Source organism: Syngnathoides biaculeatus, chromosome 3 (assembly GCF_019802595.1).
Source record: "Syngnathoides biaculeatus isolate LvHL_M chromosome 3, ASM1980259v1, whole genome shotgun sequence".
Taxonomy (NCBI): Eukaryota; Metazoa; Chordata; class Actinopteri; order Syngnathiformes; family Syngnathidae; genus Syngnathoides; species Syngnathoides biaculeatus.
The window spans coordinates 34,451,554-34,470,962 of NC_084642.1; the positions used below are offsets into that span (position 1 = coordinate 34,451,554).

Consider the following 19,409-nt stretch of genomic DNA (forward strand, 5'->3'; position numbering starts at 1 on the left):
CTGTCCATAATGTTATCGTTTGGAAACCAATATAATGGAAAACATTACAGATCAGCAAAGCAGATCAATCAAAATGATCTCAAACAACTGGAATCATGGAAAAATCTGCTTTAAAAATAGTAAATGAGTTAAAAGTGTCCCTGACATATTTATACCTTTTTTTCTGGTCATTCAAGCACTCATGTTTTTCTGTATTAATTCAACTAGATTGTTAATCAGCTTCTGGGGGCTGGCGCAGTTAGTCCACCGACATGAAGATTCCAAAATCATTGTATCTCACTGAGTAGTTTAAGTGATTTGTAAATGTATTGTGATTTATTGTGGAAACACCAAATTCTCATTAAAAAATGTCAACATTTAGAAAAAAAGAACAATATCTGTTGCAGATACTGTGCCATTTTACCTTGTTTTTCTCAAACAACTCAGTCTGGATGGCCTTGAAGTCGGTGTCAATTGCTGACGCAGCTTGGCGGCGCTTCTTTGCCATCTGTTCTTCCAAATCCTCAGTCTGAGCCCTCAGCTTCTTATTGTCTCGCTCCAGTGCCAGTTTCTCTGTCTCCAAACGCTCTCTGCGGCCCCATTCTGCTGCATTCTCCACCTGCAACCTCTCCATCTGACAGGCACAATTATTTTAATCATTCATTTATGAAACATTTTTTTTCTCAAATCCTTTTTCTTGCACCCGAGTCCAAGTCCTTGATTTTTAACACTTTAATGTCCTTTTTAACTATTTGGTACATCACTTATTGAGTTACTGGAGTCCCCGTAGCTCAGTGGTTAGAGCACTGGTTTGGTAAACTAGGGGTTGTGGGTTCATATTCCACTGGGGCCTCCACTCCCTGAGAAGGGTTGCGTCAGGAAGGGCATCCAGTGTAAAAATTGTGCCAAACATACATGTGCGTTCATCTGAGATGACACGCTGTGGCGACGCCGAAAGAAACTTACTTTTTACTTGTTGAGTTACTGCATTTTATTGAATAATATGTTCAACTGAGGTGGCTCGGTGGCGCAGCTGTAGAGCGTTAGCCTCAGAGTTCTAACCCTGGCCCAGCTTGTGTGAAGTTTGCATGTTCTCCCCGAACCTGCGTGGGTTTTCTCCAGGAACTCTGGTTTCCTCCCACATCCCAAAAACATGCATTAATTGGAGACTCTAAATTGCCACTAGGTGTGACTGTGATTGCAACTGTTGTCTGTCTCCATGTGCCCTGTGATTGGCTGCCAACCAGTTCAGGGTGACCCCTGCCATCTGCCCACTGATAGCTGGGATTCCCTCCAGCACTCCTGTGACCCTTGTGAGGATAAGCGGCTCAGAAAATGGGTGGATCGATAACCTCACAAGGGTCACGGGCACGAGCCTATCCCAGCTATCTTTGGGCAGGTGGCTGGTTGCCAGTCAATCACGATATTATCAATCAACATACCACGCAGATTTTTGGAATGTGGGAGGAAAACCGCATAACCAGATGAAACCCACATCGGCACGGGGAGAACATGTAAACTCACTACTGGCTGGGCTGAAAAAACTCAGTTCCTCAGAAAAGTGAGACAGGTGCACTAATCAATGGTTCACCATGATGCCTTTTTGCATTTCCTTCCCTTTTAATGAAGAAGCAAGGACACTCATCCTTTCTGTCTTAAAAAAGGAGTTTGGCTCATTACCATATTTTCCGCACTATAAGGCGCTAACCCTAACCCTAATAATAAAGATATCAGGACTGAGAGTTGGAAAGATTATCGTCTGTTTCCTTGAGCAAGGCACTGAATCCATAACTGCAAAGTATGGTACAAAATAATTCCCTCTGAACCTAATTTAGTTAGTACCTCCTCCTAGTATATCTGTCATTTTGTTTCAGAAATCTCATCTGCAACATGTCTGTCAAAATTCTAGTTTTTCCAGGTTATTTCAAAGTGAGATCCATCTGTTTTTGTTGTGGAAACCCAAGTATTTACAGTCACTGTGATTTGAAGAGCACGATCGCGCTCGCGCGCAAATCGGCAGAGTCAAGCATGAAAAATCACGCGCGTAAAATGTGTTACGAGTAGAAAAACTGAATATCGAAACACGTCGCTTATTTTGTGTAGTCTTGACATTAATTTGTTAATGTTTATTTCATAAATTTTGTTAACTAAACAAGCCTGCTCCCAAACAATCAGTATTCACCCGGAAACAGAAAATGCAAGTTAACTGTACTGAGCATGTTCAGAAGTGATGCCAAAAGCACATTTACCATACTGCTTCATGTACTGCAAGTGCATTTACGTCGAAAGTCATGAACATAATGAGCCACGTCAAAGGAAATTCAGTTACACCAAAGGTGCTCAATGCATCGATCGTGAGGCAGTTTTGGTTGATCGTGTGACGGCGTGCTTGAAAAAAAAAAAGACATTAGACTATCATCCACCTCGTCGCTTGATTCAGGTGTGGCCAATACATCGAGTGCATGCAAGCTGGCCTCCTATTTACTGCAGTCGCGGCGATGCGAGCCTGCACCCGCCACGCCGGTCAATCGCGAGAGGCTGGCTGCTTGAAAAGTAGATATTGGGGGGAAAAAAAATCTGGGCACCCCTGAGTTACATTGAAAACATTTCTGGGATATAACAGGTAATGTTTCAGTACCTAACTATAATAAGTATGAGATTGTGATTTACTTTGACTTGATCTAAGTTCTAACGTTAGACTAGTCTGTCCATATACTATATCTAAATGCGAACGGTCATTTTCCCTGTGGTACGCGTTATCTTGAAGTTGAAAACTTTTCTCCTCTACATGCTTTAGGAAGATATAGATCATCTACTGCTAGCTTTCATCAATGGATTGACAATATTGATACCGTCGTAAATTACGCTATAACAATACATCACGATTGCCGACAGGAATGTTGGTTTCAATGTATCGCTAGCTTGTTGCCACTAACGGCGATTATGTTGAAGTAAACTTTCAGCATTTTCAAAAAATTGCGGGTATAGACAGTTTGTGTTGACAGGCCAGTGCGATAAAGTTTGTCAGATCAAGAATTTTTATTGATGAAAAATTTTAAATACCGTTTTAGATCATGTTCTACTAATATCAGTTGAAATTGAAAGTGATCATTTCTGAGTTTCACTGTTTTTTCTATTTTAGTTGTGTATTTGTTTATTTCATTTTTAATTTACAGTTATGTTATATTAATCCAGTAAATTATTTTATGGTCTTGAGATTCCATCCCTAATCACACCCGCAACTTTATCTGCGGGCATGAGCGGTGGACCACACCCGTAACTTTATGTCTGCGAGCATGACTGACCACACCCGTACATTTTCAAATGTGAGTGACTGTATTTATGCTCTAAATTTGAGCCCAGCCCTAAATGTCAAATGGTTTCATTCTTTGGGAATGCAAATGACAGTTGTTGAGATAACTTGCAAAGAGGCCACTATCCATCAACAAGAGTTGATGGGTGGAAAACCCGTCATTAATATTCCATTCAACTGTGAAAAGGTTGTGGAGCTCCCTCAAAGTACTGCATTTTCATCTAAGTAAAGCAGGCATCTTAACAAATGTAATTTTGCATTTAGATGAATGATACCGTTTGGGGCCTGCTTCGAATTTGGAACATAAATACCTGGGTTTCCATGTCAAAATAACAAAAAATAGGATAAGCTAAACAATGTTCATCCAGGATTTATGATCAAAGAGTGGCCCCTACCTCAGTTCGTAATTCAGCTAGTTTCTTGTCCATACTGGTACGAGCTCCCAGTTCATCTTCCAGGTCTTCAGATATGCGGCCAAGTTCATCTTGATGCATTTCCCTCAACAGATTCAGCTGGGGACAATGGAAGAGGAGAATTATGAACATAATTATGAAAATAGCCATAAAATATTTAACAGATAAACCATAGTACCATTTCGAATGGTTAGTACAGTGGTATCTCTACTTGCGAAATTAATTCGTTCCAGTAGTCATTTCGTTAGGTGATTTTTTTTCGTGAGTAGAAGCGCTTTTTACATGTAAATACCATAATCTGTTCCAAAAAAAAAATCAACATTCAAAGTACGTAATACAAAGAATAATCCAAATTATGTTAATTTACCTTTGGCATTGGGCAACTATGCGAAGACAAGGGTGAGTGAGAAGCGAAAGACATGGTGTGGGATGTTGGAGGAGGCAAACAATTGTCAGCTGAGAGAAAACATATGTACGAATGGACACACACACATAACTTAATTCTACTAAAGTTTCTTGGGGCCCATGGTGAAGAAAGATGAATAAACAAACAAAAAACTAACGAAAAAGTTGTACTTTTCCAAGGTGAGCGAGCATTACAAACCGTGTGAAAGCACTAGTGTGTGATTTGGTGACGTTTGTGTGTCGAAGGGAAACCAAGAGCATCATGAGTAAAGACTGAGGTCCCTCCTAACCAATGGGATGCCAGAAAGATGCTGGGTGATAGCCCATGGGAGAGCAGCTTCATCCCGCCACTTTAAAACTAAGAGACAGGATGTTTACGTTCGGTGGAATTTGGGGGCTGCAAATAGTAGCGTCTAATTCTTCCTTTCATTTCCTGAATTTTCCTTTGTAACAAGAGACAGTATTTTCTGTGGAGGTGTTTCGGAACCTGAATTTTTCGTTAAAAGAGACTAAATAGACGTGCCACTGTATTACAGAAGTGTGAAAACTGTAATAATCGCTAGTACTCTATGCAACCTGCTAGCACCTATCAAGAGCCAAAAGAGTGAGCAAGAGCAACAGTGAAATAGAGAAAAGGCAGAGTAAGCCAGCGGGCAATTGCAAGTGACAAAGATGCAACCATGATTAGTCATCTCAAGACTGGGTCTATTTAGTCCTGCAGAGGAGGGGAAAACTGAGAATCGGTCCTGAAATGCAGGTACTTCATCCCTCCAATAGCATACTTCCTGTCCCACTATGGTGTTTTGAGTTGACAACAAAAAACCCTTTTGAGCTTAAATACAGTGGTACCTTGAACTAAATGTTTAATTTGCTCTCTGACCAAATTTCTAACTAAAGGTTGCACAAAACAAGACAATAAAAATTGTCTCGTAAATTTGGGAGATCCCGTTATGTTATGTTAACAAGCCGGCTAATGAATGAATGAAAGAAGAAATAAAATCATCAAGAATATGAAATCAGGCTTTAAAATGGTCCAGAAATGAGACTCTCTGAGCTTCCAGAAGATGTGGGCACATCACTGGATACTGTGAAAACCTAGCCTAAAGGTTTCAATCAAATAATTCTATCACAGATGAGCTGCTCCTCTGTCTGCTTTTCATAGGCTCCAGAGTCATCCTGTCTAGCAAAGCATTGTTCAATGCTAAGTCGGTTGGAGATGACGCATAAATATGTCTTATAGCACGACGCCCAGAGTCTTGTCTAATACCGTTAGACATTTAGAAGGTGAAAATAAATGAAGGTACGTGGAAAAATTAGAAAAACTCGGCTTAGAGGACTCGTATTTAATGTGGAAGTCGATGTTTTCGCCGATAAGAAAGTGGACTGTTAACCCGCTTCCGCTTATCTTGGACAACTAGATATACACATTATCACGTGAGTAAGTCGTCGAGATTCACACGGAAAAGTTTGAAAGCGTATAAAAGTCTGGACACATACAAATAGTTTGTTGCTGGATCTGTTATCCATCCATCCATCCATCCAGCCATCCATCCATCCATCCATCCATCCATTATCTACTCCTTTTCGGGGTCAGGTCGCGGGGAAAGTATCTTCAGCAGGGATACCCAGACTTCCCTTTCCTCAGCCACTTCTTCCAGCTCTTCCGGAGGGAACCCGAGGCATTCCCAAACCAGCCGAGAGAAATAGTCTCTCCAGTGCATCTTGGGTCGTCCTAGGGGTCTCTTTCCGGTGGGACATGCCCAGAACACCTCACCAAGGAGGTGTCTGGGAGGGATCCAAATCAGATGCCCCAGCCACCTCATCTGGCTCCTCTCAATGCGGAAGAGTAGCGGCTCGAAACTGAGTCCCTGCAGGATGACCGAGCTTCTCACCCTATCTCTAAGGGCGAGCCCGGAGACCCTGTGGAGGACACTCATTTCAGCCGCTTGTATCTGGGATCTTGTTCTTTCGGTCACGACCCACAGCTCATGCCCATAGGTGAGGGTAGGAATGTAGATCGACTGGTAAATTGAGAGCTTTGACTTTCGACATCCCGGTTTACCACAACGGACCGATACAAAGTCCGGATCACTGCAGATGCTGCACCGATCCGTCTGTCGATCTCCCGCTCCATTCTTCCCTCACTTGTGAACAAGACCCCAAGATACTGGAACTCCTCCACTTGGGGAAGGATCTTATCCCCGACCTGGAGAGGGCACACAACCCTTTTCTGATTGAGGACCATGGTCTCGGATTTGGAGGTGCTGATTCTCTGTTCTCAATCAGGAATCAATCCCACGTAGTGACAGGTTGACGGCTCGTGAACATGGAAGCGTTCGGCTAGTATTCAATACCAATATTTAAATAGATGACTCCTGGTTTTACACAAACTCGCATTCATTAATTATGATTGAAAAAAAAAAAGAGGGCGGAGTCGTCTCCACGAACCTACATGGAGGTGATTGCGGCCCCACTTAAACACTGTAAACCTCTGCGACAGTTTTTTTTCATCTGCATTGTTCTCAAATGAGCCAATTTGGCATTATAAATATTTATTGGTAATTTGAGATTGAGAAGAATAGTTCCTACCTGAAATGGAGCGATCGCAACACAGGCATGTGCGTATTTTGGTTGGGCACCATCAATCATGTGTAATTGCTGAAATCCATTGATATTTTCTGGTCTTTTCAGCTGGTATTCCATAGAATGATCTCTTTGAAGACCTGTCTCGTTTGTTGTGACAACTAACAGCACAAGAGGTCTCAGTATTGTAAATATTCTCCTCTGGTCCAATGTCTCGCATAATGTCGGGCAGCTTTGTTTGACCGGCAATATGGCGCCGTGAAAATGGTGACGGCATGTGTGTGAGCTCTTTATGCCCACACCCCGCATTAAATGTCAGAATTCCAAGGCACTCATCTTCCATTCATCCATCCATTTTCTAAAATGCTTTTCCTACTAGGGTCCTGGGTGTACTGGCGCACATCTCAAGTGATTTCTGGAGAGGTACACCCTGAACTGGTCTTTACCTGGCTGCAACCTGACCTCTTAACAACAGATGGCTGGATAAAAGCTCAATACAAAAGCCTCTCTTTAATTAAATTGTTGGCCATTTATTTGGCAAAGTAAACCCACATATTACACATTACCGACAGTGCTGTGAAAAGGTAATTGCCCCGCTCTCAAATTCTTTTCTCAATTTTTTTGGTCCGTTTCCAATTGTATATGTTGAAGATTATCAAACAAATGTAAATATCAGGCAAAGAAAATCCAAGTAGATATAAAATGTAGTTTCCAAATGGTGATTGTATTCATCAAGGGAAAAAAAAAAAAATCAAAGCTCCCTGGGATTGAGTGGAAAAGTATATGCTCCCTCCAGTTTTTCATTTTCCGTACCGCTTATCCTCACTAGGTTTGCAGGCATGCTTGAACCTAACCCAGATAAGTCTGGGTGAGAGGCGGTGTACACCTTGAACTGATCACCGTCTTATCACAGGGACATATAAACAAAACAACCATTGGTACTCATGTTCATCCCGACATATAGGGCAGTGTTTGAATTACAAAAATTTTTGGGATTCTCAATTCTTATTCTTTTAGGGTGCTTGATCAAAAAAAATGGATTATTGCATTGTTGAAATAAAGGGTGCCCAAATCATAGTCATCCATTTTCTTAGTAACCAGCAGCATAGACTAAAAGGAATATTTGACACTGGGTTCTTAAACACCAGTATCAAGTTCAAACCTATGGACTACATTGGAATTTGTGTGTGGCTAATTTATTAATTAATTAATGTTTCAGGTAAAAGTTATATATTTCATTGTTAAACTAATTATTTGTGACTGTTTTATCACGACAAAAGGTTTATATGTGTAAGTTTTAACTTGACTTCTGGTTTTAAGCTTAAACTGTTTAATTTTTAAGGTTATGCGCGAGAACATGGAATTATTTTTTTTAAATCCATGAAACAAAATGGGATAAAACTTTTACCCCATTCCTTACCGGTCAATGAGGCACAATGTTAGTGTTTGTGATACCGTGAGATGTTTGTGGATTTTTCCGAATTAATCGTAATATAAAATTGCTACCGTGAGGTTTTAGCGCAATATTGAGCTTTTTTTTCCCCTGCCATTGGTTCTTACATTGGTTGGAAGACTAAAATAAATCTTTTTAAAAAATCTGTGCAAATCTTAAACCAACTGTTTACTTTGTTAGCTGTCTCAATTTTGGCATTTTGGCATAGACGTATTTTATTGTTTCACTCACCCAACTGACTGAGATTTGACTTCACTGAAGTTCTCCCCAGTATAGGCTGTGGCATGGAGTGAATCCGACACTACACATCGCAAAACCCTCCTTTGCACCATATAATCTCATTCCAGGTGTTGTACTGAGGCCACTAGCCATCAGTTTGAACAAAGTTAAGACATTTGTTCCCCACTACCCTGGGGCCCAAGCATGTCTTTCTGTGTTCTACTTCCATTCATTTTCTTCATTTTTTGCCACTTCTTCGTCGGGTTCGATGGATTACACGTAGAAACTGGGAACCGAATTTTTCTAATTTTAACAATTCCAGGAGACCCAGAACTTTAGGTCCAGTTTTGTACCAAAAAAAATGGAAAGGGGCAACTGTAACAGAGTAAAAGTATATATATGTTTAGTTATGTTTTCATCACACAAAATTGCAAATAGTGGCCTGACATATTAACCCTGAGTGGAACGTTGTAATTAAGCCCTTGTACCACCACGTACACTTACTGGGGACACACCCTCTCATAATAAATACCGCAACCGTCTTCACCCTTCCCCTTTTCGACGATGTATGTTTTGGTAAGCTACACCGTGTTTGAGGGGTATTCACACTTTGTAGTATGTATAGAGGATAATATATTTGTTTCTCTTGTCAAGGTCCTAGCTTGATGCTACGTATACCACAAAGTGTTTGTTTCACCTTGTGCACGGCAGCTGTGTCAAAAAAATGAAGATTGCCTCCAAGACGAATCCTGTGTCACGACGTGGTCTTAAAAACTATACATTGCATAAGTTCACCGGTGACATGAACCTTCCCAAGAGTGGGCGACTGAGAAAAATTACCCCAAGAGCAAAGTGATGGCTCATCCATGAGGTCACACAGGGACCAAAGAAGTTTAAAGAACTGCAGGCCTCCCTTGCCTCAGTTAAGTCCGGTGTGCAAGGCAACAATAAGAATGAAGCAAAAATGACATCCATGGCAGAATTCCAAGGTGCCTATCTTTCATTCATCCATTTTTCTGAACTGCTTGTCCTACTCGGGCCGTGGGTGTGGTGGTGCCTATCCCAGCTGACTTTGGGTGAGGGACAGGGTACACCACATATAGACAAACAACCATTTGTGGTCACAATCACACCTACAGACCGTTTAATTCTTCAGTTAACCTATAATGCATGTATTTGGAATGTGGGAGGAAACCAGAATACCTGTAGTAACCCAATAGAGGCACGGAAAGATCACGCAAACGCTACACAGGGAGGCCCGATTTGAACCCGGGTCATCAGAACCCAGAGGCACATGTGCTAATCAATCAGCTACCGTGTCACCGCACTCATCTTACTTTTACCCCAAAAACATCTGAATGATTCTCAAGACTGGGAGATATTTCTATGAACTGACAAAATGCTGAATGTTGAACTTTATGAAAGGTATCTTGTTAAATCTGGTGTAAATTTAACAGCATTTCAGAAAAAGAACGTCATACCAATAGTCAAATATGGTGGTGGTAGTGTGATGGTCTGGGCTGCTTTGTTTCTTCAGGACCTGGATGACTTGCTGTTATTGATGGAACCGTGACTTCTGTTCTTTTTCAGAAATCCTGAAGGAGAATTATCGGCCATCAGTTCGTGACTTCAAGCTGAAGCGGGTTGGGTTCTGCAGCAGGACAACAATCCAGAACACACCAGCAAGTCAACTAGTGATTTGCTTTAAAATATATATAGATATATATACTGTATATATTAAGATTTTGGGATTGCCTCATCAAAGTCCATTTGAAATGCTGTGGCATGACCTTAAAAAGGTTGTTCATGCTCGAAAACCCTCCAGTGTTGGTGAATTAAAACAATCCTGCAAGGAAGAGTGGGTCAAGGTATTTCCACAGAGATGTGAAAGAATCATTGCCAGTTATATAAAATGCTTGGTTTAACATGTTTCTGGTGAGGGTGGCCCAACAACTTTCTAGGTTTAGAGAGGATATTACTTCATCACACAGGGCTAGAAGGCTTTAAAGAGTTTATTATTCCTTAAGACAATCACCATTTAAAAATTGCGTTTTTTGTTTACACGGGTTACCCTTGTATAATATTTACTAGCAGTGTCCCGATTCAATCATTGAGATCAGACAGTTCAGCAAAAAACAGGACTCAGATTAGACCAGAGATAACATCTGAAATTTTTTTCACTCACAGCAGTCCATTCCCTGCGCCGCTCTAGCATTTGTATCCACCAGCGCCCAGATAGCATGCAGAGCCCACGTGACCTGCAGGAGCCATCCCTCTTAGTCTCATTTCAAACACACCGCACACTGTCCATATTTTCTCACTAATCACATTTGGACACAATCAAAGGGTTCCTGCGGGACTGGTATGGGGATAGGTGTCTGTGTCGGACTGAGTTGCACCATGTCCGAGCTATTTCCCAGTCCGTGTGCCCTGCCCCTTCACCTGGCCTGCGCCCTCAATTTTAAATGAATCACACACTCATCCCATTGTTTTAATGAACCATGTATACCCATCTCTGGGGGGCAGTGGGTCATTGGCTGGGGATTATTTGGCTGGTAGGCAATAGTGCCAGGCAGCGCCCAACACCCACCTCAGATCCCTGGCTCTCCAGATTTTAATATTTTAATGCACCACAACACTTACGGGTACAGTGATACACATATATGTGTAAGTTCTAACTTGGCTTCTGGTTTTAATCTTAAAGTGTTTTATTTTTAAGGTTATGCACCAGAATACAGAGTCGGAGATCTGGCATGGGAGTGTTCCTGAGGCCAGGCCCCTGCAAGATGGATGACTGCTTGGCGTTGGGGGTCCCCCCTCATAGCCAACAGCTGCTCCCTGGGTTCCCTCCCCTATTGTTCCTTTGTCAGGTGCCCTGATCCACTCTCCTTTCCAACAAATAAGGGACATTTTCTTTTTCTTGGGGCTGGTCATCCCGGGCCCTGCGGGTTGGTGGTGTGCATCTGACTCGTCCTTGGGTGGGTGGTGGGGTTGGGAAGTGTGTGTGGGTGGCTGGTGGTGTGGATCCCTGCAGCTCTTGCTGTGTGACCAGTTTCTGGGCCAACTCGTTGGGTCCAGAGGACCGTCCTGGGTTCCTCAGTGTGGGAGGTGTCCTGTTCACTGGGTTACTCTTGGTTGTACCCCTTGGGCTGATCACACCTTCAATTAATGGGTGGGGTCTTCAGTAGTCGCGGTGCATGCACAGCAATTATAGCAAACTTGTCAGTCTTTGTGCATGCAAATCCGTCAATTCACTTGCATGTGTCTGTCGGCACACACCGTTGGGAGTCTTTCACTGGGTGTAGGAGTACTCACTTATTGCAACAAATAACTCATGAATACACAAATTGCGAGTGTTACTTGCTTTTCTGATAGTTTCGACGTGACTTTCAATAGTCATATCAAATCAATTACCAAAAGTGCCTGTTTCCATTTGAAGAAAATAATATCTATAATGAAGGCTTGCATGTATCAAGCAGACAAGAAGAAGCTCATCCATGCTTTTATCTTAGTCAGATATACCAATATGTGTGCCATATACATTTATATGTGCTTGTGCAAAGAAAAGAATGAATGAAAGCTGATGAGAAATTGAAATTTTTTTGTTCATTGCTTTCACCATTGTTCCGTTTATACTGTGTTGCATGTTTTTATTTGCGCATTGAGGACAAAAGTCGTGATTTTATTTCCTCATTTAAAAAGATTTCCTATTGAAATAAATATGTGCCACCAGGATTTGAATTAAAAATGCCACAGAAAATTTTATATTGTAAACTTCACATTGTTATTTCAAAGTGATTACATTTCCAATAGCTGTATTTCACTTTTTTCAATGTTAACTAATTCTCCATATAAAAAAAAATTAACCTTTAAAATTCAAAGCAATATTTTCAGTCTTCTGAGATTAAACTGGCTACAATTTGCTGTCTGAAATTCACCGTCTAACAACCAGCCAATCCAGTTACGGTTTCTATTATGTGACGTCACGTGACTTTTTTTATTCAGCATGCCTAGACTACCATCGTATTAAATAGTAAGCTTTCCACAATCAGCATTTTTGGGGACGATCATGAGCGAGTTTAAAAAAAATTATAACCAATCTGATCACAAGATGAGCAATGAGTCTATTTAAATGACTTGTTCATTTACTGTACTGTAATACACATGTACTTAATTGCTCAAAAAATATATATATTTACAATAAACAATGCATCTTTGTTCATCAATTTATGTCAGTGAAGCATAATGACAGAGATAACAAATGGTCTTCTATTAGATGGCAGTAAGTTCATACACCAATTAATATGTCTAGTTTTTGTGACAAATTTGTTTGTTGGTGTGAGTTTTTTTTAATTGTAAAGTATGTACCCTGGCTCCAAAAAGGTTGGAATTTGCTGCTCATGTGTTCCACAGACTGGCAGCTTTTTTACACACAACCATGAGTGCTAGTACTAGCTTGCTAGGCTACATAACATTTCGTTGGCTGCTTCTGAGTTGTTTCGTATTAAAAGTATGTGAGCATACCTCAAAGAAGCCTTACATGAACGTTACCTCCTATCCTGAGCACCAGTGACCACCAGCACACTTTTTTTTACATTTTCTTCTTATAACAGAGTCTGCACAGTCCACTCATGCTGTCGTCACCACTGTAACAAGTATATCTGGTCGCAGTTGAGTTAAATAGACAAAGCTCAATGCCAAAAAAAAAAACGCATATGGTGGTGTCAGAATCCAAGATATTATTGGAGTAGTCTGACGATGCAATCACGAAAGAGATCATTTGTCTTGTAGTCTGATACACGCCTAACATATCTCTCAGCCGTCCCATCTCTCCCATACAGCCACCTTTTTTTAAAATTTATAGTCCTTCATCAAAGGACAGGCGAGAATGCTAAAAAGAAAGATTTTTTTGGCATTGGGCCCCTCTAAGTGGCCCCGTAGGGACCCTGGTGCCTGGAATCCTACCCAACCTCCTGAACTGCTTAGCCAAGGACAGATTGGGATGGGTGTTTGCGGCACATCCCACAAGTCAACAGGCTAATTTGGAACAGGTGGGCACCATGATTGAGTATAAAAGCACATTCCCTGACTTGCTCAGTCATTCACAAGCAAATATGAAGCGAGGTTCACCTCTTTGAGAACAAGTTTATTTTCTAGTCAGTTTCAGGACAAGGTTCCTCAATGTACAATTGCAAGGAATTTAGGGATTTCATCATCTATGGTGCTTAATATCATCAAAAGGTTCAGAAAATCTACGTATCTATGTATGCAGGATGACCAAAAATCAATATTAAATGCCTGTGACTTTCGATCCCCTGCACTGCATCAAAAACTGACAATGTGTAAAGAATATCACCACATGGACTCAGGAACACTTCAGATGGGCCCCATACCATTAGTGTCAATGGCATGGGTAACGTAGACAACTGAGAAGGCACCATTAATGCTGAAAGGAACATGCAGGTTTTGGAAAAACATGCTCCCATTGAAGCAATATATTTTTCATGGACACTACTGCTTCTTTCAGCAAGACAATACCAAACCATATTTTGTCCGAGTTACAACAGTGTGGCTTCGAAATTAAGAGAATGCAGGTACAAGACTGGCTTGTGTCTCCCATTGAAAATGTGTGGTACATTATGAAGCATAAAATATGACAACGGAAACCCCGGACTGTTGAACAGCCAAACTTGTACATCAAGCAAGAATGAGAAAGAATTCCACCGACAAAGCTTCAACAATTAGTGTCCTCAGTTCACAAACGTTGACTGAATGTTGTGAAAAGAAAAGGTGATTGAATGATTATTTGCTAAAAAAAAAAAAAAAAAAAAAAAAAAAGAAATATCACTTCAAATTTATTGGAATTGGGTTTGTAAAATCAGGGGCATCATGTCAAACCAGCTTCCATCTGGAGTATTATAATCTGTCATAAGAATGTGTCATACCTGTTTCAGGGCTTCTTGTTTAGTCTTGCTGAGTTCCTCGTATTTAAGTTTCCATTGACTGAGCTCCGTCTCCAGCTTCTCAATGCTCTTACTCAATGCAAGCTTGTCTCTGTGAATTACAAAAACACAACACAAATTAGGGTTCAATGAGCCACTCTTTGCTGGTGTTTGTGTACAGATTTATAGTTTAGAACACAATGGAAAAATACCTCTAAATTACAATTTTTAAGCTTATCATGCGTTTTACAAAAAAAATTATAAAATAACACCCATCCCTCCAAGTTAAATTTAAAAAAAATCCATCAACACCTGAACGTGTACACTCTACAATGTTTGTTTTGATTGAAAAGAATTTCCTCTTTAAGCATATTTGAATAATGTGCCACAGCACTTCTCATTCTTCGGTTTACATTTTCAGGTAAGCCAGCTGGAGGTTTGTGTCAGTTGCATCCATCAAAATGAAAAGAAGCACCGAGGAGCCTTTCCTAGTTTGTGCATCTGTTATAAAAAAACAAACAGCTTTGCCATTAAGGCTGTTCCTATTTCTAGCCAAACTGATATTCTGTTGGAAGAAGTTGATGAAACTTTAAAAACTGAAATGAACAACAGAAAAGAAAGAAATACTCAAAGAAAAGTTTCTGCACAACATTACAATAAGGATGATCAGTAAAATGTAATAAAGTTTGAACAGCGATTACTAATGACAATACTATTGGTGTTAAAAACTGTTTACTAGAGAAGAGGAGGTGGATGAATTATTGATTCACAAAAAAAAAAAATACTGGTAAAACACCTATTATTGACCCAAATGAAATGTATAATATGCAAAGCCATCATTAACCAAACAACTGTCATGAGTTGTCCCCTGTAGTTCTTTTTTTGGAGCTTGGGTGCTGCTTTGCAACGCTCTCACACTCTCGCTCTCTCTCTTCCCAGTGATAGGTACCATTTGGCCGTACACCTATCATTAAAGGACAAGTGTCATGAAATGGATGATTTTTAGTATGTTATTAATGAAAAAACGGTAGCCGGTATAGAGCCTTCCATTTTTTTCACCACAAAACCTGATTTTAACGTATATGGCTTTTTGTAATTCCCGCCATGAAAATCATCTCGAAAGATTTGTTTTTGACAAGAAGCAGGAAGTGACGTTGGATGCAGGAGCGCACTCAAGCGGACTTGTTTCTTTCTATTAGTTTTACCTGCGGGAAGATAGCTCGTTGTTCCTTCGTGTTAGCCAAAATGCCAGGTTGTTGCATTGCTGGATATTGCTCGAACACTCGGGAGGACGGATTCGCTCTTTATACTTTTACAAAAAATCCGGTTCGTCGTGAAAAATGTAGTGCACATGTGCAAAGAACGAGAGCTTCGTGGGTTCCAAATGACAGGTATGTGTGTATACAGCTACTAAAAAAAAACAAACAATAGTTGGGGGGGTGCGTAATCCATAAGTCAAGGTTGCTAAATGTGTTGATGTGCGCATCGGAAGGCTTCCATGCAGCAGCCACTGAAGGACTAAATGCGCGATGCCATGCAAGAGAAATGTCTATTTGCCTATTTGTATCACATCAGACTTTTAAGACTGAGCACTGGGTTCGATTACGAGCCAAGTCAAAAGAATACACCCACTCACTTATAGCGACTACAATATTACTCATGATCTTTCCAAGTAAAAAGTATTCACCCTGCTTTACATGTGCAGTACGATTCCACTATTTTATCCTGTTGGATTTCAATATGAAGTTTGTGAGGAGTCAAACTGTTTTGCATCGATCCCCAAGATTTCGCTGTAACTCAGACATTGCGTCCTGCTCCGTCCAAAATCTCAATTCCGTGTACATATCCTTGCATGAAATAGTTGAGACCTCTCTGTAGAACTCTCTTGGCAAAAAACATTACCCAATATTATGTGGAATACGCAATAGAGAATCGACTTCAAACATATTATGTTCAATCGCCATTTTGGAAGCTTGGGACATGGCTAAGGGTGCGGAGCTTAATGTCGCCATCGGAAAGGTCCATTCTCTCTCCCCTGTATCCACAGATCTGTTCCATGTCGTGCATAGCTTCCAACCTACCATTTCCACAGCATCCTCAGAGTGAGCAGTGCCTTTTTTGTTGGGGTTAATGAGACGCCTCAGGAGGACCTGGGAGTGAGTCTAGAATATGTTTTTGCGCCGCAGCGGACCATAGGTGGACCCCGGTGCTGGACTACAAAGTGGGTCAACATGTTTGACTCTCAATTAAACACCTTCCACTTTGGGTGGAATCCTGGAAACTTGCTCCCAGGTTCATCGAGCCCTTCCCCACCGGTAAGGTCATCAAACTGGTTATCGTAAAGCTGAAGCTCCCAAGGTCAATGCGGGTCCACTCCACCTTTATGTCAGCCTACTTAAATTTGCGTGGGTGTCCTCTTTGGTCCCGCCTCCCAGGCCCACCCCCCTCATCCCAGTAGGCGGACGGGGGTCCCATCTTTTCGGTGCGGGGGCTGTTGTCTTTGTGCTGTAGGGGGAGTGGAGTGCAGTATTTGATGGCTTGGGAGCGCTATGGTCCTGAGGAGCAGTTTTGTATCCCATGTAGGTTTATTGTCTACCCCACGCTCATTAGTGATTTCCATGCTGTGCATTCTGATGTCCCGGGACAGTCTGGGGTACTGCCATGGGCGTGGTCATTCCCTCTGCTTCTCACGCACCTGCTCCTTGGAGAAGCCTCCCCACTTGTTCCTTGTTTGTGCTAATTGTGCCTTGTATATAAGCCTCATGGTTAATGTTTTCATTTCCTAGTTCATTGTACCTCAATGTCACATTCCCGCAGTCTTCATTCCATATTTTTCACTCACAGTAATCCAACCCCAGTCCCAAACCATCACACATGCAGGCTTTTGAACTTTGCACTGATATTAAGCCAGATGGTCCTATTCCTCTTTGGCCTGGAGGACAAGAGGTGCTTGAGTTCCAAATATAATTTGAAATGTGGACACATTGGACAACATCATACTTTTCCACAATGTGTCATTGCATCTCAGATGAGCTCAGACTCAGAGACACTGACCACATGTCTGGGTCTTGTTGATGTATGGATTTTGGTTTGTATGGTAGAGGTTTACCTTGCATTTATAGCTGTAGGGACAAATTGTGTTAACTGACAATGGCTATCAGAAGTGTTCCATGTGGCAATATCCTTTAGAAAATGATGTCGGTTTTCAATGTAGGGTCGCCTGAGGAATGCAAGGTCACGGGTATTCAATGTTGATTTTGGTCTTTGCATCTTATGTTCAAATATTTCTCCGAATACTTCGGACTCTTTTGAAGATATTATGAATCATAGATTTGAAACCCTATTATTTCTTGCAATTGTAAATTGAGAAACTTTCTTCAACCTTTGGACTTTTTGGTCACAGAGTAAGTTGTTCACAATGTCGCAAACCTCACCCCATCCTTGCTTGTATTATTTCTTTGCTATTTTGTAACTCCTTGCGCTGCGTTTCTACTGTATTCCTTCTCACTTTCACTGCTCTACACGCCTACGGAGTCCCATGTCACTCAGTCACACACACGGTGAAGGAGAGGCTTGTAGAGTTTTTAAGATTGAACACCTGCAGATTTGCCAAATGATGATTGAATACAAGGTCCTTGAAGAAGTATGCACAGGTGTCCTCTTCCATAAAAGAGCTTTTTCATCCATGTTAAAAACTTGCACTCGCCATCCCTCACTTATGAGGTTAGAAAACTCTTCCTCCATGTAACAACGAGCAACACCATAAAAAGGCACATTTCGAAGGCCGTATCTTTTTTTTACAGTTTTTGAACCAGCCTTTGCTGGCCAAAAAGTCTCATCCTTGAGGGGGTGAATCACAATGCAGGGTCCAACAATGAGGAAAGTACCGTATCCAGAGCCCTGGAGGACATCACAGTAGGTACCAAAGTCCCCGTGCCATTTGCTGCACAAAGTAGTTGACTCCTCCTGCTGGATCCCTAAAAGAATAAACATGTACGTGAAGTCACCACCTCTTGGGTGCCAGTGAGGAAGCTTTCATTGGGGCGCAACATTGAGGTGGTATTGTAACTACATAATCAAAAAAAGTTATCGCTTAAAAAAACATCACGAACACAACACTAAGATACAGTATATATGCGAGAAGGTCAACAGCTTGTGCAAGATAACGCGCACAAGGAAATGGGTGGGACAAGGGAAGTTGCTGTGTGAGGCTTCAACGTTGCACAACTAATCAGCTCATGGGATAAAGCCACTCATGCTCTCATCAATTGATGTCGCGCTGGGAACCAATCACGCACCTTGCTTGTATCAACATGTCATTCCACAATATCGAAATCTGGCTGTATTTTTCTTTTTTTTGGGGGGGGTGAATAAAAACCCGTAAAGTACTGAAGCCACAAAAAGTGAAGCGTGAGGTAGTGAGGGAATCCTGTAAAACTGGATGAGCCTAAATGTTCTTTAATTAAACCACAACAAAAATGAGACAATTGTAATTGGCAATAAGAAAAGAGGATTGCTGTTAGTAAATACCTGGAATCAAAGTCTGAAATCTTGGTGTACTGATAGATTCTGACCTAACTTTTATTAGTCATATCGTGTCAATTTCTAAGACTGCCTTTTCCAATCTGAAGAACATATCCAGCGTAAAGGCTTCCTGTGTGCCAAGCAGACCAGGAGAAGCTCATCCACGCTTTTACGACAAGTAGGCTTAACTACTGTAATGGTTTTCTGACTGGAGTCCCCTAAAGAGCATTAAACAGCTGCAACTCATTCAGAATCTTGGAGTTAGGTTTCTGATCACAACAAAGAGGAAAGAGCATATTACCGGTACTTCAATTTTAAAATCTTTTCACTGGCTCCCAGTCAGCTTTAAAATAGATCTTTGAAGTTCTGCTACTGGTCTGTAAATCGCCAAATGGTTTAGGTCCTGAATACATGAAAGAAATGCTCATAGAATATAAACCTCAGATCTAAGATCGAGAGCCTCGGGTGAAAAAGTGGAGTACAGAGTCCAAAGCAAACATGGTAAAGCAGCTACGCGCGATTAGAATAAGTTGCCAATAGAAGTGACCTCAGCTCAAGGTGTGAATGTTTGGAAATCA

The 19,409-nt window shown here is 41.2% G+C and overlaps 1 protein-coding gene across 4 annotated transcripts in view; it reads right to left on the reverse strand.

Annotated features, from left to right (window-relative positions):
- ccdc102a (coiled-coil domain containing 102A) overlaps positions 1-19,409 on the reverse strand; it is a 77,673-nt gene that overhangs the window by 23,638 nt on the left and 34,626 nt on the right. For all 4 annotated transcript variants that reach the window (XM_061815535.1, XM_061815537.1, XM_061815534.1 and 1 more), the window contains exons 5-7: positions 14,311-14,419; positions 3,688-3,804; positions 404-613 (exon numbers count right to left, since the gene is read on the reverse strand). In XM_061815535.1, the coding sequence (XP_061671519.1) occupies positions 404-613; positions 3,688-3,804; positions 14,311-14,419 (436 nt within the window). The remainder of the gene's footprint in view (positions 1-403; positions 614-3,687; positions 3,805-14,310; positions 14,420-19,409) is intronic.